Source organism: Nomia melanderi, chromosome 13, assembly GCF_051020985.1.
Source record: "Nomia melanderi isolate GNS246 chromosome 13, iyNomMela1, whole genome shotgun sequence".
In the NCBI taxonomy this organism is placed as follows: domain Eukaryota; kingdom Metazoa; phylum Arthropoda; class Insecta; order Hymenoptera; family Halictidae; genus Nomia; species Nomia melanderi.
The window spans coordinates 1,076,385-1,100,405 of NC_135011.1; the positions used below are offsets into that span (position 1 = coordinate 1,076,385).

The 24,021-nt window shown below is 46.8% G+C and overlaps 2 protein-coding genes across 17 annotated transcripts in view; one reads left to right on the forward strand and one right to left on the reverse strand.

Moving 5' to 3' along the window:
• The window catches only part of pHCl-1 (pH-sensitive chloride channel 1), a 72,656-nt gene that overhangs the window by 36,351 nt on the left and 12,284 nt on the right, over nt 1–24,021 (reverse strand). For all 15 annotated transcript variants that reach the window (XM_076372984.1, XM_076372985.1, XM_076372996.1 and 12 more), the window contains exon 2: nt 769–955. The gene's annotated coding sequence lies outside the window, so the exon portion shown is untranslated. The remainder of the gene's footprint in view (nt 1–768; nt 956–24,021) is intronic.
• On the forward strand, nt 5,905–23,461 carry LOC116431504 (trypsin 3A1). 2 transcript variants are annotated; one of them, XM_076373003.1, is made up of 2 exons: nt 5,905–5,970; nt 22,602–23,461. In XM_076373003.1, the coding sequence occupies exon 2, from the start codon at nt 22,643–22,645 to the stop codon at nt 23,339–23,341; it is 699 nt and encodes a 232-aa protein (XP_076229118.1). In that variant the 5' UTR covers nt 5,905–5,970; nt 22,602–22,642; the 3' UTR covers nt 23,342–23,461. The 2 variants fall into 2 exon arrangements, with proteins under 2 accessions (XP_076229118.1, XP_031842887.2); XM_031987027.2 differs by lacking the exon at nt 5,905–5,970 and adding an exon at nt 21,755–21,828.

The window sequence follows — 24,021 nt, forward strand, 5'->3', positions numbered from 1 at the left end:
ATGGTCTGATCGATCAGCTTTCATCTTTCTTCGCTTAACACGTTCGCACCGGCGCTTCGCAGTGTTTCCCATCTGACGGAATTTCAAAAATTCATGGAAGTATTGGAATTATCGATAGTTAATCTTCGTCTGGTCATCGAAATCAAATCGAAAAATATTTCTTTCCCACGGGGAACCGAGTCTACAGAGTACAATCCTATAACATACCCTCATTATTCAACTTGGCGATCATTCCGATTAACACTAGGTTTACGGAATTGCGTCAATTTGACGCATGTCGAATTTGACAAACATTATTTATGAAGTGTTCACGTCGATTTTGATCGATGCAATGGCATGAGTATTTATCCTAATCGTCTATTCTGGAACAACTCTAATTTCCAAGATCTAAACGAACGAATATTCAGTTTTCTAGGAACAACAGAATGTCTAAAAAACTATTGAGTATCTGCCCTTATAATGGTATATATTCATAAACAGGAGAACCAAATCTACCAGCATGCAAAGTTTCAACGAAATCGGTGACCCGAAGGCCTTGCACTCTCCTTGTAAGTTGATCGGTTCGATCTGAAATTTAGCGACTTCGAGTTTCATGATAAATTCAGGGGAACCCTTGTAAAGGGAGGATCGCGCGGAAGAGCCGAGGCTACTCCCGAAGAGCGCGCAAGGGTTAAGCCGATGTTCGCGGAGCGTGCGGCGCTTTGCGCGCGCGACGTCGAGCGCGATTAATCGAGGGTTCTCCGTTGCGGACGAAGGAAGAAGGTTTACCTTAACGTGAGATATTTGGCTGGTCGCAACGGACGAGGCAGGCTGTTGCTGTTCGTTGTGCAGGTTTTTACTTCAACTTTCGCGGACTCTCATCTTCCTTCTCGCCGCGTCTCGTCCAGTTTCACGAGCCGGAAAGCCCCTTCAGCGGCTCGTGCCGCTCTCAGCGTCCACCGGTCCGAGCAGCCATCTGAAACGTAACGCTGTCGTGAGAATCTTACTCGCGATCAATCGACCGAGCGCGATTAGGAGCGGATTACTGTGCACAGAGATGTCTTTTCGCTTATCGAACCGAAGGGATACGGCAAGGGACCGAGCAGGTTGGCAAAGCTGGAGAATCGGTGAGCGAGATGATCACGGTCCATTGAGGATCGAGGACTTCAAAGCGATGCGAATATAAACATGCGACAAGGGAACTATCGGTTTCATTCCTTTCGATCTTACTGGCTCGAACTGTGGATTGGCGAGATTGTTGAGATTGTCGAGATTGGAGTAAGTATAAATGACGTGAATTAACCCTTTGCACTCGGAAGTTTTTTATTAGAAATATTTGATAATTTTCTGATGAGATGAAGACGTTTTGTGTTCGAAGAGGAATCAAGCTGTTTTATTTCAGTGTTTCCAAATTGGTGCATTATACGAGGTGTAATAACCCTTTGAACTCTGTAGCCTCTAATATTGCACCAGGAATAATATTAAATATTTTAATAAATCTTAAGGAAACTACCCTAACATTATTCGATTTTCGACACATCCGAATTTTGTGCTAAGGAAAATAAAAGAGGAAATGTTATAGCATTTCTCATTTTCGCTAGGAATACTATAGAAATTAGTTGCAGTTGCTGATATATTACAAATCAATCTGGAGTGCTAAGGGTTAAATATCAAATTTCATAGTGTCTCTATATAAAATCAAGTGAGTGAGAGTCACGTCTCGAGCGCAAAGGATTAAACTAGTTTCACCGACCGAACGTATCAACAAAATTGAAGGCTGATTCCCCTAAAATCGATCGAGCTACTCTAATTCATACCGCGTTCGACTTATTTTAGCAAAGTTATCCCACTGGCACTACGTTCGAGAAAGTAACATCGAAATAAAGTATCAACTTTATCGCGTGTTTATTTTCGACGCGGCATCGCTTTGAAGTCCCGCGCAGCGAGCCTCGCCGCTCAAAGGAGTTCCCGTGTCGCTTCTTATTAATACTCGTTCGACTTCGTCTCGAACTGCGCTCCGTTTCCTTGCCTAATCGAGAAGAGCGCGCTCTAACGACTGCACTTTAGATCGGTAATAAGTAGATTTGCAAACCGATTTCCTAAGAAGCGTCCTCGAAAGGATACGCGACGCCGAGTCGCGCCAGTTCCTCGGAATTGCTGCTGACCGAGCGTAGCGTCGCGTCGCGTCGCGCCGCGTCGCGCCAGGGTGTTGCCAGGAACCTAACGGCGTTCAACCTTGGCCCCGTGGCCCGATTCCCGATCGCCGCGCGCTAAGCCGCGCTGGCTAGCCTTCCGTCGCCTCTTCGAAACCGAATCGACCCCTCGCTCGACCATTCGCATCGAGCATTTCCCTCGAACGCTCGCGAAACCTGGAAGACGCGGCAGACGGACGGTTTCAGGCTTTTTCATTTTTTAACACGTTCAGCGCCATGTCAGTCACTGACTAAATACCAATCGTAACGTACAAGACAACCGATGTGAAATAGAAATGTTTAATAAGGCAACTAAGTCGATAATAGTGTAACACAAACGTTGCAACGCCGAACAATTCATAATTGTTGCTACTTTTCTTTGAGGATAACCCTACAGAAAAATGCTCAAGATTTTCTTAACCCTTTGAACTCTGTAGGCTCCAATATCGCACCAGTTATAATATTGAACATTCTAACGAATATTAAGGAAACCACCCTAAAATTATTCGATTTTCCACACATCCAAATTTCGCACTAAGAAGGAAAATAAAAGAAGAAATGTCATAGCATTTCTCATTTTCGCTAGGAATACTATAAAAATTAGTCGCAGTTGCTGACAGACTACAAAACAACCTGGAGTGCTAAGGGTTAATATTAGGACCGGTGCAATATCGGAGCCTACAGAGTTCAAAGGGTTATATTTATTTATAGTATCACAATTGTATCATCTAAAGGTAACATTGCAATGACTCCCAAATATTCTTGAATAAATGGAGCGTCATATTAAGCTGCAATTGAATGAACTAACGTCGACTCAGACAATGTAACAGAAGCCATCGCGCCGAGTGCTAAGGGTTGATACGTATCAAACTTTGTTAGACTGAAACTCATCACTGTTAACGATGTATCGCAGGTTTCGCGCGTTCTCCGTTAGATTCCGGAGGAAGAGGAGGCCGTGTTCCCGGAAACCCCGACAGCGAACGTGATTGCTTCCGCCGCGACCCTTCGAGGACTGCTCGAACGAAAACCGGACAAGATGCCTGTCCGCCCCTCGAAAGCCCGATCGGGAAGCTCGCCGGAAAAATGCGGAAAGTTCTCTCATTAGAGGGAATCGTCGGAACTTTTCCCGGAGCCCGCTCGAAAGTCCCGAAGTTCCGTCGGCGCAGATGGCGGTCCGTTGTCGGCGAATCGATGCGGGAGCACCAGAAAGAGAGGAGTCCTCGATAATCCAGCTTCGACTGGATTTCAGCGTTCCGATCCTGTTTCGCGAACATCCTTTATCCTCGCAACGCGGTCGGACGTCCAGTCGGAACCGAGGAGACTCGACGATAACCGTGAAATCGCTGGATTTTCGAATTCCGCGGTTCCCTTTGTTCGCTGAAGTTTCTATCAGTTAACGCTAGAACTACTAGTCAAAATGACTGGTTTCAGTTTTTCTTTAGCAATTGATAGCTTGGAAACATTGAATATTCGATATGATTTTGGAAATAGTTTCATTTGAGTACTATAATGAATGTCTGAAGAAACTGAAAATTATTGTTACAATTTTCTAGTGTTAATTAACAGTCAAAATGGCTGATTTAGATTCTTTTGTTTCACAATTATTGATATCTTCGAAGCACTGAATATTCGAAATGATTTTGAAAATAGTTTCACTTGAATACTACGATGACTGTCTGAAGGAACCGAAAATAATGAAAAATTTGGATGTATGGAAAATCGAATAATTCTAGAGTAGTTTCTTCGATTCATTAAAATATTTGATATCATAACTACAATATTGAAGCACACAGAGTTCAAAGGGTTAACACTGGAAGTGCCGTACCTCACTTGTTTACCTTTACTTTGTACCAATTATTCGACTGATTGCGATAGGAAAACTACCGGCACGTTTAAAAGCTCGGACTGGGCGTCCGTCGCGCCGGGAGCACGTGATATTAACGAGCGCGTTAATATTAAACGATCAACAGCCGAGTCACGAAACACCGTGGCGCATTAATGTCGGCCTAACGTGTCCGTCGGCGTGTAGGAAGCGGGTCGCGTGCGTCGCTGCCGTACGCGTCGCGTTTTCCGGGGATCGATGGCGTGTCCGCGGGGAAAAAGGCAGTCGTCAAATCGACGCACAGCGGAAACCCCGAAATTCGACGTGCACAACGAAAATCGAAGGTCGCCGAGGCGTCGTTAAACATTCCCGCTATACAGAGTGACTTTCGTTTGAAAAGTAACCGTTGAATTATTGCTAACGCTGAGCCAAGAAGCGAAAATGCCCGACGTTCGTACATCTTCAACCCTTTGCACTCCGAATCAGTAACCCTTTGCTCTCGGATGCTCTTCGCTGGAAATATTTGAACGTTTTATAGAGGAACAAAGCTACTTTATTTTAAATTGATGCATCGTATAATGGAATATTAACCTTTGCACTCCGAGCAATTTTTAATATAACCTTTCAGCAACTCAGAATCAGTTTTAATATGAACTGTCAGCTACGAGCGTGCCTCTGTAGAAGATTAAGACCCTGCTTTGTCATTAAAAAAGCGAGTGTACATTTTAAAGTGATGTTTGACTAAAGACGAAGTTATAAACTTATCCTACAATATCACGTTACGTTAAACAAAGGAGGGCAAAGGGTTAATCTAAACAGAGGCGAGAAGTCAGAGTCAAAAGTCAACAGACTTTCTCCATTTTCTCGTAAAGAAAAGACCCTAACTTACTTTTGAGTGATTCGCGTTAGAGAACTTGGAAAAGCGAGACGTGTTTCTCCTAATAAAGTCACACTGTAAAATACTGTTATTATTTCATCAGCCATCTCTAACGATAACAATGTAGACGAAACTGGAAATTCGACTGCGGATAACAAAGGTGAAAGGTTACCTGTCGCCGAGTGGCCACGAAATGAGTTTCACTCGAGAAATAACAATGCACAGATAAATCCCGCTTCTCTATTTACACAACGTTGGAATCGTAACGCGAGGCGTCGTCGTTGAGAATACGCTTCGCGATATCCTCGTAACGGAAATATAACCACCATAAGTTCGACTCTATACCCCGCAGCTTTAGTCGAAGGAATTCTCTGTCGCGTAAACTTTCCGAGTTATCGAGTCCCGTCCAGAAAACGGCCGCGCCGCGTGTTTTCCGGCGGCGAAACGAGAACGATCGGGATCTATAGGCGGCGCGTACGGTCCCTTGACTTACATACGCCGCGTACGTACGGGGAATTCGATTTCCTGGAAGCAATTAAACTTGTTTCGCGAGTAGCCGCGACCGCCGGGCTCGAAACGGGCACACAGCCGTCGTCGGACGGAACGAATTCCCTTTGCGCGCGCGGCCGGCCGGCGATCGACGGCGAAAGAAACGGGCGAAATCGATCGTTCGGCGTGTCCTTTCCGAGGAACGTACAGGTGGGAACACGCGAGATTCACCGCGGACCCGCGGAACCGTTGCCAGGAGCGATACGTCTGCGGAGATCGATGGAATTACGCGGCCGAGAAAGGAGAACCGCCGAGCGGCGACGTCCGACGGCCGGCCGGCTATCGATCGAGCATGCTATTTTTGCGTGGGCGTCCCGTTTTCCGTAATAACGAGGAATAATGCCGTGAAAACCGTCCATTGTCCAGTCGTTGATCGCGACACTCGTCAGCGACGTCCATTCTCCGCGGCGACGCGACGTCTTTCCTCTCGGCCTTCATCCCCGTCGCGCGGCGCGCGCTGTGCGCGGCCGAACGGCCGTTTTCTCGGCGAAACTCGATAACTTCGGAAGTGTCAGTGATGGGAAGAAAATAGCCGGAACAAAAGTTGTAAGGTATAGAGCTAAATATATGCTGGTTATATATTATTCATGTTACGGTAATATTACGGAGCTCTCTCAATGATAGATCGCGTTTCGATCGCGACGTTATAGACGGAGGATTGTTGCTCAAATGAAGATCATTCTATAGCTGTAACTTAACCCCTTGCTGTACAGTGACGAGTGAGACTCGCGATGAAGATTTCTAATTTAACATAAAAGCAAGTTAAGAAAACTGAGGTGACTCACTTGATTTCATACAAAACTATCAAATTCTCAACGCGACGATTTGGGAAACTTTGAAATTAACCCTTTGCACTCGAAAGGTGACTCTCACCACTTGATTCGATGCAGTGAAACTATAAAATTTGATATTTAACCCCTTGAAGATTTCTAGACTAATTTAACGAGAATCATGTTCATTACCCACGGATCAACTCAAATATTTTGCTATTATCAATGTATCATCTCCAAATGAGATTTCCACTTGAACCAGAAAAGCTTTGTCGCGTCTCTTCCAAATTGTCGATAGAACATTACACGGGCTCATTCGCGAAAGTAAATACGCCAAGTGGTTAACAGCGCATCGGTAACCTTCAACGTTAGAACATTCAAATTTTACGATCGTTTCGGGAACGAAAGTCTCCGTGACTCGGCGTTGAACCGCGGCGCGGATCGAAATTCGGACGAACGGCTCGCGGGGCGAGCGGTCGTCGCCGAGTGGTCTGGGTTGGGTTCCAACGGAGAAAATAAACCAGCGAGTTTGCACGGAGGTGTGCCGAACACGCACCGATGCGACGGTTCCCTACCTTGGCACCGTTTCGCGGCGCGAGGAGGGCGAGCGAGCACCTCTCTGCAAACCCGAGCAGAACTCGAGTGCTTTCGAGCCCACTAAAGCCGGAGAGAATATAACGCGCCTTGTTTACGCGCGACGACGCGACGACGCGGACAAGAGCGACGAGTGCGCGGCTGGACAAAGAAACCCAGCCGTTCCTTTGTCTCGTTACTTACGACCGCTCCGTCCGTTTCTCTCCGTTTCCGCGTATCTCGGCGACCTCTCGACCGGACGATCCGAGGATCGCTACCTGTTCCCTCTTCGATTTCGCCGCGAGATCGAAGGGAAGCGGCTGAATAAAGAAACCCAGCCGTTCCGTCGGTTTTCTCTCCGTTTCCGCGTATCTCGGCGATCTTCCAGCATGACGATCCGAGGATCGCTACCGATTCCCTCTTCGATTTCGCGCGAGATCGAAAGCAATCGGCTGGACAAAGAAACCCAGCCGTTCCGTCGATTTTCTCTCCGTTTCCGCGAGCATCCGCGTATCCCTTCGACCTCTCGACCGGAGGGCGCAGCCGGACGAGTCGAAGATCGCTCGCGTTATCGGTTTCTTTTTCGATTTCGCCGCGAGATCGAAAACAATCCAGCCGTTCCGTCGGTTTCTCTCCATTTCCGCGAGCATCCGCGTATCTCTTCGACCTTTCAGCCTGACGATCGAGGATCGCTACCGATTCCCTCTTCGATTTCGCGAGATCGAAGCGACGCGGCCCAACCGTTTACCGGGGGAATTGCCGCGATCTCGATTGTAGGTCTCGCCGGTGAACTAGCGAACTGTGCCATTGATCAAACCGAGCGCGAGCGGCGACTCGCGTGAGAACGATCGCACCTGTTCGACCCTACTAGCCTACTATGCGCGGGAACTAGGTATCGGTGACGCGACAGGCCGGACGCCCGTTCTCTGGGAGGAACTTGATAACTACAGAAGTATGAGCGATAGAAAGGAAACCTTTCGGCGAACGGTGTCAGGTGTAGAGACAAGAGTACGCTAATTATGTAATTATTCTGTATTGTACGGGTGTTATCAAGTTTCTTAACCCCTTGGCTACCGTTGGCGCTTAACCCTTTTAGACGACGATGTATCAATGCGCATCCAATACTTACTATTCGCATTGCAGGAGAACTCTATAAATAAATTTATGAAACGTTATGAATGCCTTAATTTCATTGCAAGAATTTCTTTTGAATTATGTAAATATCATTTTTTGTTTTTAAGCTTTTTTCCAAGCCTTAGTAAATTTATTATCTTCGAGGCACTCGTTTTTCGCCCGGCACTAAAAGGGTTAAAGGCGTGAACGTTTCACTTTAGATCTGAAAGTGAATTCTAATTCGACAATTACATCTAGTTGTATATTACATAAGCGTGATTGCTCTATATTGATTTAACCCTTTGAGGACGAATGCCATTTTGACATCAAGCTTTGATATTCAGAATTCGAAGTTTTAAGCGAACAAGTAATTCGTTCAAATAGCAGATCAGTGATTAGTTTTCTCTGTCACATTTAGAAATTTCTCGTACAATTTAACTCCCGCGAATGGTCTTCGATACATCGAAAAATCCTCGTCCGCAAATACATTGATCCATTTCGACTCAGTGTCTCCGTAATTTCGATGCACTCACAAAAATGACAAAATGACTATTTCAACTATATTTTCGACCGACTCGACTGACCGCTTACCGAAAGTCAGACGGCCACGAGACAAACACGAGAGGACCGCCAGACGGACACGAGACGGCGTCGGATTAGTAAGCTCGTCGATCACCGGTCCGTACTCGCCGCGTTGTCTTTCCCGGGATTACTCCGGCGAGAATCGAAGTCGCTGAAAAATGCAAACAACGCCGTGCCGAGCGTAATTCCAGGGCGAGCCGCGATAACGGATGATCGATGATTAAAAATTGGTCTGGAGAGCTAGCGAAAGTGGATCATCCGGTCGGGACCGCTTATCTTTTCATGTCACGAAGACCGGCCGATAAAGCGATCGCCGATTCGCGGAACGAGCGATCGAGTTTCGACGACAGCCCTGCAGTAAGTTGTCCGAACGAACCTTTCGTTTCACCGATACAATCGATGCACGTTTTGTCTTATTACCGTAGGAATGGACAAACAGAAAACTGATCCCTTGCTGTCCGACTAATTAGATCGTTTGTCATCCTTCCGCGAAGCGTTAAATGCCAGTCACCGATGACGCTTCAGAAACACTCGAAACAATCGTAACATACACGATAACCAATGTCGAGTCAGAATATTTAATAACTAAATTGGTAATAGTGTAATGCAAAGATTGTAACCAGGTGAATTGTTGCTGCTTTTCTTTGAGAAGGATAACCCTACGGAAAATGGTCAAGATTTTCTTAACCCTTTGAACTCTAGGCTCCGATATCGCAGCAGTTATAATATTGAACATTCTAACGAATCTTATGGAGACTACCCTAAGATTATTCGATTTTCCACACATCCAAATTTTGTGCTAAGGAAAATAAAAGAAGAAATGTTATAGCATTTCTCATTTTCGCTAGGAATACTATAAAAATTAATCGCAGTTGCTGACGGACTGCAAAACAACCTGGAGTGCTAAGGGTTAATATTAGAACCGGTGCAATATTGGAGCCTACAGAGTTCAAAGGGCTAAACAGTGCGATCGTTCGGTTTTTCCAGTCTTAGGGTAACAAGAAAAATAGAAATGAATAATTAGAAGGAAAAGAGGCGAATGAGCTGATTTTCCATCCAAATTTCGCACTGAGAACAAAAGACCAAAGGGACTGTAACATTGTAATGCAAAGATTGTAACACCAAATGAAGTTTTTATAGTAGCCCCACATTAACTCCGATCTATACTATTCGGATCGTATCGATCCTATCTTCCCTTGTGTCATCTTTCCGGCATTTCAACCGAACGAGATATCAGATTTAGACCGCGGAAGAGACTTATAGGCGAGCTTAATATCTCGAATAAAACCCGCCCCATAATCCTACGGAGATTACCGGCCGAAGGGATCGATACCTCGTTCCCGCGACTCGTCCTCGTGTTCGAGCCGCGAAATCTATCGCGACCGGGTCGCGAAATCGATCCGGCCGGGCGGCGTTCGGGACAGCCGTGGCCACTGGAAGGCGGCTGCAACTTGGAAAATGCCAATCTACAGCGTACACCGTACGCTCGCGTTAAAAATGCACGAGCCGGCGTGCAACGTGGCTATTTCCGACCGCGATTTAACACTACCGAGCAGTTACGTCTGTTTCTTTCATTGTTTCTCAAAGGATCCGCTAACGCGTTGACACTTACTTCGAGATCGGTGATAGAAGCGATTCTTTTCCGAAAGAATTCCTTATAAAATAAAGGAATGTTTCGTTTTCGTACTACTAGTTTCCGCGAGAGACTATCAGAACACGCATGTAATATTTATCTTAACCAGTTAACTGTGGAATTTAGTTGGAAAAGTCTCTCGTTCGCGCGATAAAGTCGAAAAATTACATAACATTTTTTAGACCTTTTATTTTCTTATACTTCTTAAGCGTCCCGAACAGAAGAAATCAGGAATCATTTTTACGACTACTAGTTTCAACGCAAAACTATCGCGAACACGCGCGCAATAGTTAATTTATTTAACTAAGTAGTAGTTAATTAATTTATTAAAGAATCCCCAAAAGAAGAAAGCAGGAACCGTTTTTGTACGACTAGTTTCAGCGCGAAACTATCGCGAACACGCGCGCAATAGTTAATTTATTTAACTAAGTAGTAGTTAATTAATTTATTAAAGAATCCCCAAAAGAAGAAAGCAGGAACCGTTTTTGTACGACTAGTTTCAGCGCGAAACTATCGCGAACACGCAATTATTATCATATCGAGTAATTTTCCGAAAGAGTTCCAAACAGAAGAAATCGGGAATCGTTTTTACGACTACTAGCAGCGCGAAACTATCGCGAAAACGCGCGCAATATTTATTTTGATCGAGTGCCGACCGATCTCTGCCGAGTCACGGCCGTGTCGATTAATCGCGGAGGCATCGGGAACGCCTGGAGAGATCTCGAGGCGAGGGAGATCGGTATCGCGCGTCGGCACTTACGAGGCCGATTCAATTGCGTCGCGGCGAAATCCTTCGGCAGATCTGCCGATAGACTCGTCTGCCGGGGAATTCGTGACGCGCCGTGACGCGCGCAATTCCGCGTGACGACTTTTATCGTTCCTTATCGATCTTTATCGTGCTTTATCGATCGACGTGCGAGAAGCGTCGCGCAGTAGGCCAAAATCGCACGCATCCGGACGACATTCGTACGGCTGCTTAATTATTCGTTAACGTGTGCACGATGATCTTTTTAAATGAACAGCACTCTTCACGCGTTCACTCCACATGTGGAACACGTAGCACTAAACGCGTTAACAAGTTAATCCTTTGAACTCTGTAGGCTCCAGTATTGCACCAGGAATAATATTAGATATTTCAATGAATCTCAAAGAAACTACCCTATAATTATTCGATTTTCCATCTATCCAAATTTTGTAGTAAAAAGGAAAATAAAAGGTCTAAAAACTGTTACAGCATTTCCCATTTTCACTAGGGATACTATAAAGATTAGTTGCAGTTGCCAGATTACAAAACCATCTGGAGTCCAAAGGATCAAGTTACATTCAAGTTTCCTTTAAATTTTATATATTTCCATATCGTTTCTCGATGTTCTCCCTCTGTAACGTACACAGCTATCCTCCATGCGTCCCAAAAACATTTCGTTAAAAAAATTAACGCGTTAATGAGTCAAGCCTAAGCACTACAGTCCACGCGCATTACGATTGTACTCCGCCTCTCGTTATTTCCATATCAATATCCCGGAATTCCTCGGCGATGCGCCGCGCCCGAGTCCCCGGCTCGCCGGCGAGTGTTTTTAATTAAAGAGAGCGGGGAGGTGGGAGCGGTGGGAGGGAGGGAGAACTTAACGGGGAAGATATGGAGGGCACTTCTCGTTAGAGGAACAAGCTCCGACGGTCTGTTATTTACGGAGCTCTCGTCGGACCTCCGCGCCGTAGTTAAGCCTCGTTCTTCCGCATATATTTTATCGAGAGGGACCTCCATCTCCCGACGAGTGCCCACTCGATTCCCACGAGCCGATATTGCAACGGGCAGACATCGAGACCCCAAGGCGTTGTCGTGGCTCGAGCGAGTGCTTGCCTTCGCCACCTCCGCCACCTCCGCCACCTCCGCGCCTCCACCCCGGACAACAACTATCCCTACTTTCGACGCTCTCACCTCGCCCATCTCTCCGCGTCGCACGCACGCACGCACGCACGCACGCACGCCGATTATCGACGCGCCAGCGGCGACCTTCGATATCGTGAAAACCTGTTGATAACGAGCGACGCCGCCCGACCGCGTTTTCGACAGCCTAATTCCGCGGGCAAAGCCGACGCCGCGACGCGAAAGCCCGCGGCCGGCCGATGTAACGATGATTTATCGGAGCTTCTCCGAAAATGATAGAGGTAAAGCTGTTCCAGCGATGGAACTAGGGATCGATGAGGTTCTCGCTCGCTTTGTAGCGCTTGCACTCTAGTTTTCTAGAAATATTTAACCTTCGCACTCGAGGGCTCTGTTGCGGAGACACTTAACCCTTTGCGGACGAAGATTCTTCGAAGAACATGAAACCTTCGGCAGATTCGGCTAGAATATATATCGGATGCTTGAGTGATAGAGGGAAAGGGAACTATGCACTGATCTCTTGCTATTTGAGTTATTAACGCTAGAACTACCGAGCATTTAATACGATTAATATGCAATTCCTATAAAAATTGTAACGATAGATTATTCTCAGTTTCTTCAGACATTCATTGTAGTATTCAATGAAAAGTGGGAGATCTCCCCATTCGGTTGGCTAAGTGTTAAGGAAACCAGTGCGAAAGAGAAGAAAGGACTGGAAGGAGAATAGGCGCAGTCTCGCCGCGCTCGGCCTTCGACGAGACCGTGACACGGTAGTATCTCGCCGTGCCAGTCGAACCTGCACGGCCTGTGGACGAAGCCTGAAAATTCGACTGTTCGTCTAACGAAAATCGAGGATCACCGACGTGTCGCTAAGTAGTCCCTGCTGTACGAGCTGATTTTCACCCTTTGCACTCGAAAGTTCTGCACTGGAAATATTTTCTCATCTTTTGACGAGATAAAAACGATATCCTGCGAAACTAACTCGAAGAGAAATCACACGAGGCTATTTTATTTCAGTATTTCTCAAATGGATGCATTATACAAATGCAAATATCAAATTTTATATAAAAATTAGTTGCAGTTGCTGATAGACTACAACCCTAAGGGTTAACTCTACACCTTACAACCTTCATCTAAAACGTTTCCATCACTGCCACTTTCGAACCTATCGAGAGTTCCGTCCAATAATCGTGCGTCTGTCAGCGATAAACGGAACAATGCCTCGAAGCGGCGATCCTGCCGGGACAATTCCATTTTTACGCGGCCCCCGGACGTTTAATGGAAATTACACTCGGCAAGACTCCCCAAACGAGGCACTCTCGCGACGAAAGGAAAACCAGACGAGATTTCCAGTGTAACGCGCGCTCTCGCGCAACGGCAATTCACGGCGACGCGCACGGAGGAGATACGTACGAATGGGGAGAGAAACGGGGTTAATAACCCACTCGAAAAAATCCTCCTGCCACCCTGCACCGTCGCTGACGCTGCCGCCGCTGCCGCTGCTGCTGGTTTATTCGTGTTTCTTGAAAAACGAGCGGCCCGTTAAGAGCGGACAACGCCAGACGAAACCGGAGGAACGAGACTACTGTTCCATTATCCGCATAATTGTCGTGTCCTCCTTTAGCCCGCGCCGTAAACCGCGTTTCCGCGAGCTGAGAAGCTGCTAGCCTTCCGCTCGCGCGAGTCCCGCGCGGGGAACCGGGGGCGTAGTAATTTTGAGGTTTGTATCGGTGCAGTGGGCAGAAACGGTGAAATTGATATAGGAAAATAAGGAGTACGTTCATTGAGGTATGGTTTGAAATACAAGATCTATTCTACGCGATGGTTCGGCTGTCACTGAGTGCAGCCAGCGACGGGACACTTAACATTTTCAGTCTATCGTTTAATTGCTAATCCTACGTTCATGTAACATTTCAGATGTGTGTAACACAGATCCAAAGTAAAATTTACAAAGTCGAATTCCTTATTCTCTTCCGTAAGTTAGAAATTCTGGTTTAATCGATGTTTAATAATGTATCGATATAACCATCGACGCGAGAGTTTTTAGTAGCTGAAATTTCGCCAGCGTTCAATGTGTTAATGTATGAAAACAGTTCCGTGTCGCGAACCGAATCTCCTATTACAAATTCGGAGAGATCGCCTTCTAGCAGACAGGGGGGAACAGCAATTCCATCTCGGAAACGGCGAGACCGTTCGGTCCGAGTATATCAATCGCGAGGGATCGATCGGCGAGCACAAAAGGTCCGAATCCGGAAGAAATGTGGAACCCACGATTTATTCTACGCGTGGTACATGTATACGATGTACAGGGTGTTCTCGGTATTATCCGACGTCGTTTTGCTTGAAGATACTGGGTGTAAGAAGAGTGGAAGAGGAAGAGTTTCTTCGGTAATCTTTGAGTGATAATGTTTATGCTGTCTTAACTGTGGAAAGTTGACAGTGAAACTAGACTTTTTGAGATTTCTATGTAGAAACTAAGGGTGCTATTGACATTTTCAGTGTTTCCCTTGTAACGAAGCTTTTTAAGCTGTTCAATCCTTCGCACTCGGATGTTTCTTACTAGAAATATTTAACATTCCTTTACGAAGACGATGTTCTTTGAGACTAATTCGAAGAGAGATCAGTATATCGAGGAACAAAGCTGTTTTATTCCAATGTTTCACGTATCGAAGCATTATACGGAGTTTAACATTAAATATCACATTCTATAGTTTTACTGTGTCAAATCAAGTGCAAAGGGTTCATTGTTTCGCCGACATCGAAGCCACTTAACCAGAAATCTACCAAGAAAGCCGCCAATTCTAAGCTTCCATTGCGTTCTCGGTGTTGAATCCGAGCCGATCCGATTCACCTCGGTCGACCCTATATCGAAAGCCCTCGGGAGGTCGGAAAGGAATCGACGTTCCGCGAGACCGGTCGCAGCGCGGACTTTTATTGGAACCCGGGATACGCCGGATATCGGGGCTGCCTTTAACCCTTTGCACCCGAGAGGCGACTAAGGCACCACCCGATTCGATGAAGTAAAATTAGAAAATTTGATATTTAATATTCGACCGTGTATAATGCATCGATGCGTGAAATATTGGGATGTCAAAGCGTTCATTTCAAAAACTATCATCTGACTTAATACTATATATAACACTTTGCAACTTTGTTATGTCAAATCAAACGGTGACTGAGAGTCACCTGATTTGACGAAGTAAAATTAGAAAATTTGATATTTAATATTGAACAGTGTATAATGCATCGATCTACGCGACAAGATAACCGCGGCTAGTCGATCTCTAATAGATACTCGTGTTTCACGTTCGGCTCGATTTACACGTGGATCAGCGAACGAGAACAGGCCCAGCCGTCGTGTACCACTCGACGGGACGACACTATTTATTTTGGTAATCGCGACGTACGCGGCGGACACGCTCTCGCTTATCGCTAGACGATTGCGATTAATTGACTGATCAAGTGTCGCGCGGGAACACGCGTTACCGCGACTCCTTATCGGGCCAATTACCGATAACGAGGGCTACCGGCTCAACCGAGTCGTCGGAACGCTTTATTCCACGAATAGAACCGGACGCCACCGGCTCGATTCTTTCCTCGAACGTTCGTTCCGTTTTTCCGCGCTCGCGGAAACACGGAATGCAATTTAACCCGTTGCCCTATGATTTATTTCGCGAGCACGCTCGATACTGTCGTTCATAATTCATCGCGAAAAGAAAAGATTTCGATGCTTGTTCTACATCTACCGTTACAACGAACCTCTTGCGTTGGAAAAACGTGATGTACTCGAAAATTGGCAATGATGTCTTATATCGATATCTGTCTATTGCATTAGACATATTAGATTCTTCTCGAATGCATTAATCTATACCAAGTTAACCTTTGTACTCGAGAATATTTTTCCCAACGAATATTCATTACTTTCTGATGAAACATCAATGTTTCACAACTAACATGAAACAGCTCGCATGAATTAAGTAACAGAACTATTTCATTCCGACGTTCCATGTGTGCATTATAGGAAAATTTAATATTCAAGTCTAAATTCATTTCCATGGGTCAAATCGAATGGCTGAAAGTGGATAAACAAATTCTTGCGGCACTCGAATCTCTGAATTTGTTTCCAGCGTGGAACAATAGACGACACTTCGATTTCGGCTTCGCTTGAAAATCTCGCGATATTGTAGGTCAAGGGGTTAACGGAGGCTCGAGGACGAGCGTTTCAATTCGGTCATCGCAGGACGTTCGTTCCAGAAACGCGATTAACGTTAATCACCGATTTCAGGCGAGAGCGGCGCCTCCCGCGGAACGCACTCGCGATTGGTCGTTCCTCGAGGGTCGCGCGCGACCCCGAACGTCGGTGACTAGGAGAAAAAGGGAGCCGACTCCGCGACGTCTTCGTCCGAGTCACGAACACGCTTCGATTGTCGTTAGGAGCCCGAGACCCCGGCGCGGTCGCGCACGCAACCGATTTTTCACGCGAAGAACGACCGGCCGGGCCGCGTGATTCGCGTCGCTCGCAATTCCCGGTCGTTCCTAACGATCCGAATGCATATCGAACGGACGGCCTTGACCCCGAGGACAGTATTTTCGTGATCTAGCCGCGCGTCCTTCGCGCGTGCCCGAAATAACTCGGCCGGCGCATAGACACGCGTCGATTCCGACGACGCTCGGCAGGGACGGACACCTGCCGACGCTGATTCGTTCGGATGATCGGACGGTCGCCGCGTGTCCGCGTTTCGGATCCTGTTCACCCTTTGCACTCGAGAGGTGGCTCTCACTCGCAACTCGATTTCAAGTCAGTTTCAAAGAATATCATCTTCACGTCAAAAAATGTGAAATACTTCTAATGAGAAATTTCCAAGTTCAAAGGGTATAACGTATTAACCCTTTGCACTCGAGAGCTGACTCTCACTTACCACTTGATTTACAGTAAAACTGTAAAATTTGATATTTAGTATTATATTTCCTATAATGCATCAATCCGAGAAATATTGACGTAAAATAAGTTTTACCGTCAATTCACGTGAATCTCTCGTCGAGTTGGTTTTACGAAATGTCGTCTTCATCTCGTCAGAAAATGTTAAAATATTTCTAGTGAAAAACTTCCGAGTGCAAAGGGTTAACTTTCGGGAGATCATCGAACGTCAAGTTTTTCTAATCTCAATAACTCTCAGTCCTGTCCCTCCATTTTCGCAGAATTTTAATAGCTTCGCACGCGACACCAGTGTGGTGTCACCGGCATTTGTCCCATTCTTTTCGCGAGACACCAACGTGACGTCACCGGACGACATAGTGTTAATCATCCCTCGGTTCGATCGACTCGCGAGATCGAAGAAGCGTCCGAACGCGCGCGATTTATTCGCGCGGGAAGCTCTCCGACCTAATGGCTTTCCAGTATTTCTCCACATCCTTCGGCGAGATACACGGAAGCTAATACTCCCGGGTCAAAGTGGAAAACTAAAAGCGCTGGTAAATGGGGTCGGTCGAGTTCTCGATGCTGTACGCGGCCGAGCTTCTTCCTCGCCGATCCACTCTTTCTGCCTCTGCTTCGCCGAAGACGAGAATCAAACCCCACTCTGTTCCTTGGCTTTCTTTCGGCTCCATTTTGTTTCGCCTTAGGGGCAAGACGTACGGAATTTTCGAATGAAATCCTATGCTCGTTATAGTACGTATCTATCGAAAATAAATTTCCTGATTTCTCCTTTGCGTAATTATTAAAAAGATAACTGACGTTCCTCTGAGAAATTGTTACATTGATTTAACAATACGCAAACTGAACTGATGAAGTTCGAATAGATACACTCTTAGTTTCTATAGAATTTCCGAAAGTCAGTTTAACTGCTCGGTAGTTGTAGTGTTAACCCTTTGCACTCGGAAGCTTTTCACTAGAAATATCTGAACATTCTCTGATGAGATAAAATTTTGTGAAACTAAGTCGACGAGAAATCACGCGTACATCGAACAAAGCTATTTTATATTTCTCAAAATGATGCATTATAGGAAATATAATATCAAATATCAAATTCTATAGTTCTACTGTAAATCAAGTGGTGAGAGTCACCTCCCGAGTGCAAAGGGTTAATTCAATCATAAAGTTTCGGAGCTTGCGACCTTCAATGATCTTATCGCAGTAACGCGAGCTCGTAAACTCATGTTCTCCGAAAACGAAGGACCATCGTCGAGCAAACCGATAAGAGCTCGTTCCTACACATGTACCACGACATACTTTCGTCGAACAACAGATTTTTACGTCCGACCCTCCCCGGTTAGATCAACGAAAGAGATCGCCTCTTTTTGCCAATATCCCGGCGCGCTCCGCTCGCTCCCAGTTTCCCCCGCATTCCGTAACGGATTCCCCCCGTCGCGGTCGTTTCGACTCGAGATTTCGATTCGCGTTCCGCGAATTATTACGACTGCGAGGAGGAGGATTCGAAGGGGGACACGATCGCGCGCCGCGCTCCGGCGAGCAGAAACGCGACTCTGTCTTTGATAGACCGGAAACGCGGCCGTCGGCAGCCCCTGACAGCTCTCGATAAAACTTTTCCCGCGGCGTACTCCGCGAGGTCCGATACTCGACGCGTTTTAAAACCGATGCACGCGTTACATCGCCGCGCTGAATGCGGCCGGAGACAAGGGTGCCCCGGTTATCGGCTCGCTCCGCGGCGCGAATACTCCCGGCGAGCGTCGACCGTTTAGGGCCTGTCCGCGCGAGCGACTGAGATTTCGGGAAAACAAAGGCAAAGTTCTCTTATTCTTCTTCCGCGAGACAGGACATTGTTCCTCTGCTCGTCCGAAACAATCGACGCTGCAGATTTTACATGTCACGTGCAAATTTCATACGCGATGTACGATTAACCCTTTGCGGAAGATTCTTTGTGCCCGAAATATTCCGCAGGTGAAGTTAAATTATATATCGATTGATTAGTTCTAAGACTCGACTGCTTGGCAGTTCTAGTGTCGATTGCTTCGATATACTTCCTAGAAGTACGCACTAACGAAAAGTTTTAGAATTAGTCGAGTAGCAAGAGATCAGCGAGTTTCCTTTTATCCTAAGCAATCGATATATAATTTAACTTCATCCGCCGAAGGTTTCGGACACAAAGAATCTTCGGCAAAGGGTTAATTATACATCGATTGCTTAGGATAAAAGGAAACTCGCTGATCTCTTGCTACTTGACTGATTCTAAAACTCGACTGCGTGGTAGTTCTAGTGTCGATTACTTCGATATACTTCCCAGAAGTGCGCACTAACGAAAGCGTCTCAAAGTGAATGCAACGTTATATCTCTTGATCATTCGAAAGCTCGCGAGCAGAGATCGAACGTCACGGAGTAATGGCAGCCAACGTTCTAAGCGTAGGGAAGCTAAACGGTCCGGACGACACGCGAGTCGCGTCGATTCCACGGCAATTCCGAATCCCTGTTCCGGTTCCGGCGCGAGAGCTGGGGCAACGTGAATTTACGACTCGCGCTGGCTCCGTTTTGGCCGCGATCCATCGCGGAAAAGTCGCGAGCCGTTAACCGTTTGAGTGGCACGGGTCTTTCCTAGAACCCGGCCGAAAGGTGCCAAGCGGCGGGTTCGCGCTTCTGTCGTTTCAACTCGGGAACTGAATGACACTTCTATGTTCTCGCGGAAAAAACTTCTAAACAGTGCATAGAACAATGGCAAAAATAACGGTAGATGATGAGAGAGGAATGAGTAAACTTCATTTGATCCTACAACCTTTAGAATGTATCCTGCTCCAAGCAGTGTATTCGTAGTAACTATTATTACTATTGTTATTTTTATTACTATTATCGGTATCAGGGCTACTTTTTCACAGAGAAAAGTCCTAACAGTGCATAGAACGATGGCAAAAATAACGATAGATGATGAGAAGAGGAATCAGTAAACTTCATTTGATCCTACAATCGTTAGTATTCATAATAACTATTATTACTATTGTTATTATTACTATTATTATCGGTATCACGGCTATTTCCATTACTATTACCTTTGAAAATTCTATCTTGAACGTTTCCATCTCTGTTCTCCCAGAGAAAAGTTCTGAACAGTGCATAGAACAATGGCAAAAATAACGATAGATGATGAGAAGAGAAGAATAAGTAAACTTCATTTGATCCTACAACCTTTAGACAGCATATTTATAACTATCATTACTATTGTTATTATTACTATTATCGGTATCACGGCTATTTCTGTATCACTTTCGATAATTCTATCTCGAACGTTACCATCATAGAATTGCGTCCTAAAAACGTCGTCAGTCTAAAGGGAGTATTCCTCTCGCGACAGCAGCGTAACAGGCAGTACACCTGAGAAGCGCGCTGTTTGCCACTTAAAAGGTTAAATACGCGACGAGTCGGCGCGATCCGGAGAGCGTGCAGCGGCCACGACGTCCGGAGGCGGCGAAAGAAAGAGGGAAACGGGCCGGGAGAGCCCGGATTGCGGAGGAATCCGCGCTGTTCGAGGTATACGAGGCGAATGGTTCACTTATTAATGCTCGGGCGGCTGCGTGAGCTGCCGGGCAGCAGGGGGAGGGGCGCGGGAACAAGGCCTGGACGCGTTTACGTTTTCATTTCGGGGGACGGGGCGAAAACCGGGGCGACTCGGGCGAACTGGGTTACTCGGGGACGATTCCCGAGAGGGTTATTCCCCTCCGGCGTTGGCCCGCGATACATCCGGCGCCGGCGAACCGGGGGAGACCGGCCATTTTCCTTCGCTTTCCTTTATTCCCCTGTATTGTCCCGTATCTTCCCGCTAATCGCTCGCGTCTCCGACGCGGAGGAGTTACGCGCGACTCTCCCTTCCTCCTCTTCCGGCGCGTTCCTTTCCACGAGCGTGCGCTTAGTTTGTGTCGCTCGTTTATCGATGTGGGTCAGTTATGGCGATAAAAAGCCAAGGGAAAGAAAGGAACGCTGGCACGCGAAAACAACCTTTAACCCTTTACTCGGGCCGCCTTTCGGTCGCCATTTGCTTTGACCCAATGAAATGGTGAAATTTAGAATTCAATATTGAATTTCAATGCATCAACGTATGGAACGTCGAAATAGAATAGTTTCGTTAATTTATGCAGGGTGTTTCTTTGTGTTAGTTGTAAGAAATGTCATAATGAATATTTCGAGAAAAATGTTCTCGAGTGCAAAGGGTTAAAGCTACGATCTCAAGCGGATCACAATCTACGCGACAAACGAAAACAGAATCTGCTGCGTAGAAACTGCGATTATCTAAAGCAAAATAAAATTTGAATCGCGAACGATTAACGCGTATCGATCGGTGCACGCGTTGCTGCGTAAAAAGTGCGATTATCTAAATGAAAATAAAATTGAAATCACGAACGGAAGTGTTGACTTTTGCACTCTGACGAGGCGGGTTTCGATCGGCGCCCATCTGACGATCGCGCGTCCGCGGATCGATCGGGATCGACGGGAACGGAGGGCAGAGGCTCGCGACGCGCGTTCTGGCCGCGACTGGTGACACGTGCGAAATAATTGTCCGGCGGCAGCGTCGATCGATCGGCGCTCCACTCGAGAACTAGATTAAAAGCTCTCGATAATAGTTTTATTACGCGTCTCTTGACCTCCTCCGGGCCGGGCGGACACGCCGCTCGTTCCGTCGACGTTCGATATCGGTCGAAAAAACCGCTCGAGATAAAGCCACTCGAACGACTCGAGAATCAGATTTCAGATTAGTTTTCGAATCGGCCGATCGGCGCCCGTGATTTTTCCTATAAATACCGAATCCCGGCCGCTCACGAATCACAACATTGGCCACCGTCGACGACCGAAAACCGAGGAGGACCGCCGGAATGTTCAAGCTGCTCGCGATCTTCGCCCTAGTGGCAATGGCCACCGGTAAGTCCTTATCCGATTTACGGCCAACTTTCGGGAGACGTCGCGCGGAATCACGGGATCGAACGGGTAATCCGAGAACTTCGCGTCCGACCGAGTAAACGTATGAATTAAAACACCACCCGCCCCTCGCGGCGAAACTTTTCCACGAGCGAACTTCGCTGAATTACTCGGAAAGTAACTGGCCGGTGGATAATACGCTTAGCGTTCGGCGGCGCGCCGTACGGTCGAACGGCCGTTTTCTGGAGGGACCTCGATAGCTTGGAAAGTAACGGACGCTTCAAAGTTGTAGAGTATAGAGCTGAACTGGTAATTACGCTTTGTTTACGTTACGAGAATATTACGAATTTTCCTCTATGACGATATTTCGATTACAACGTTGTGTATATAGTTTCCAAATGAGAATCGTAACTCTCGATTAGTTAGTGATAATATATTAGTAATACATATAGTAACTCTCAATTAGTAACAATAATATATTAGTAATACATTATACAGTAACTCTCGAGTAGCTAGTAATAATATATTAGTAATATATTATGTAGTAACTCTCAATTAATAATAGTAATATATTAGTAATACATTATATAGTAACTCTCAATTAGCTAGTAATAATATATTAGTAATACATCATACACTAACCCTCAATTTCCATAGTAACCCTCAACTTTCCTTACGCGAGTAGTCGAATTCGAGTTAGCACCTAAACCGCCCCTATCGTAACCTCCACCCCGATATTCAACGACTCGGAGATTTAATTTTCCAACGATCCTCAGGGAGCCCCATCAACCAATCGGAGGGCGCGATCGACCTCAGGATGGACGGTCGCATAGTAGGCGGCGAGGACGCGACGATCCAGCAGGCCCCGTACCAGGTGAGCCTGCAGTCGAACGGCAGACACTTCTGCGGCGGCAGCATAATCGGCAAGCACTGGGTGCTGACCGCCGGCCACTGCGTCGGCGCCAAGGCCAGCTCGTACAGGATCCGCTCGGGTTCGACCAAGGTGAACGGCGGCTCGGTGCACCGGGTGCACCAGGTCATCAGGCACAAGCAATACGGCAGCAACAAGCACGGCGTCCCGACCCACGACATCGCGCTGCTGCGTCTGGTCGACTCGGACGGGTTCGAGTTCAACTCTGGCCGCAAAGCGGTGAACCTGTTCGACGGCAGCTCCCCGTCGCTGGTCGGCAAGTACGGGCTGGTGACCGGCTGGGGTCAGACCAAGTCGGGCACCCCCACGACGCTGCAGAAGGTCAAGGTGCCCCTGATCTCGCACAAACAGTGCAGCGACGCGTACAAGACCTCGGGCGGCGTGCCCGAGGGAGAGCTCTGCGCGGGCTACACCGCCGGAGGCAAGGACTCCTGCCAGGGCGACTCCGGCGGCCCCCTGGCCGTCGACGGCAAGCTCGTCGGAATCGTCTCCTGGGGCAAAGGGTGCGGCACGCCGAACTACCCGGGCGTCTACACCGACGTGTCCCACTATCGCCAATGGATCAGACAGAACAGCGGAGTCTAAGCTCGCTTCCGTCTACCAGCGTAATCTTGCCCGTTGATACTAACACTACCGAGTTCGAAAATTTTATAGGAACGAGTGCGTCCGTGCAGACTCTGATTTAAATGACTGATGTTATTAATACCTTAGAAGCACTGAATATTTAAGCGACTTTGGAAATAGTTTTACTATGATGAATATTAACTGGAAATAATCTATTGTTACAATTCTTATAGATTACATATCGATCGTAGTCCTAGTGTTAATTTCTCAGAGAAACGTTTGACTTTCCAATGATTGCGAAGACATTAGGTCGTTCGACTCGTCTGCTAGTTTTAGTTGATACTAGATTTACGAATGTTTATACTCTTTATGCTATTGATTTTGGTGAGCTCGATAGGTCTCGAAGATTGTAGAAAATTATAGTATTACAGTGCGTTCGCGTAGCCGCGAATAATCGACTGGAACAGTTGCTGAACGACGTTTAAAGGATTCGGTACTCGTCGGATCGACGGGTTCCGTAGACCTGCCGTTACACCCGCGCGACGGGTACATCCGTTAACAAGATACTCCGACGACGCGAGAAGGGCGCACTCGACTTGCCGTAAGTTCCGATCGCCGGGACTTACCGTAAGCCGATTTACCGATGCCTCGCAATAGGTTTAACGGGGGCGAATCAATCGTAAACCGCGACGTTATTTGTA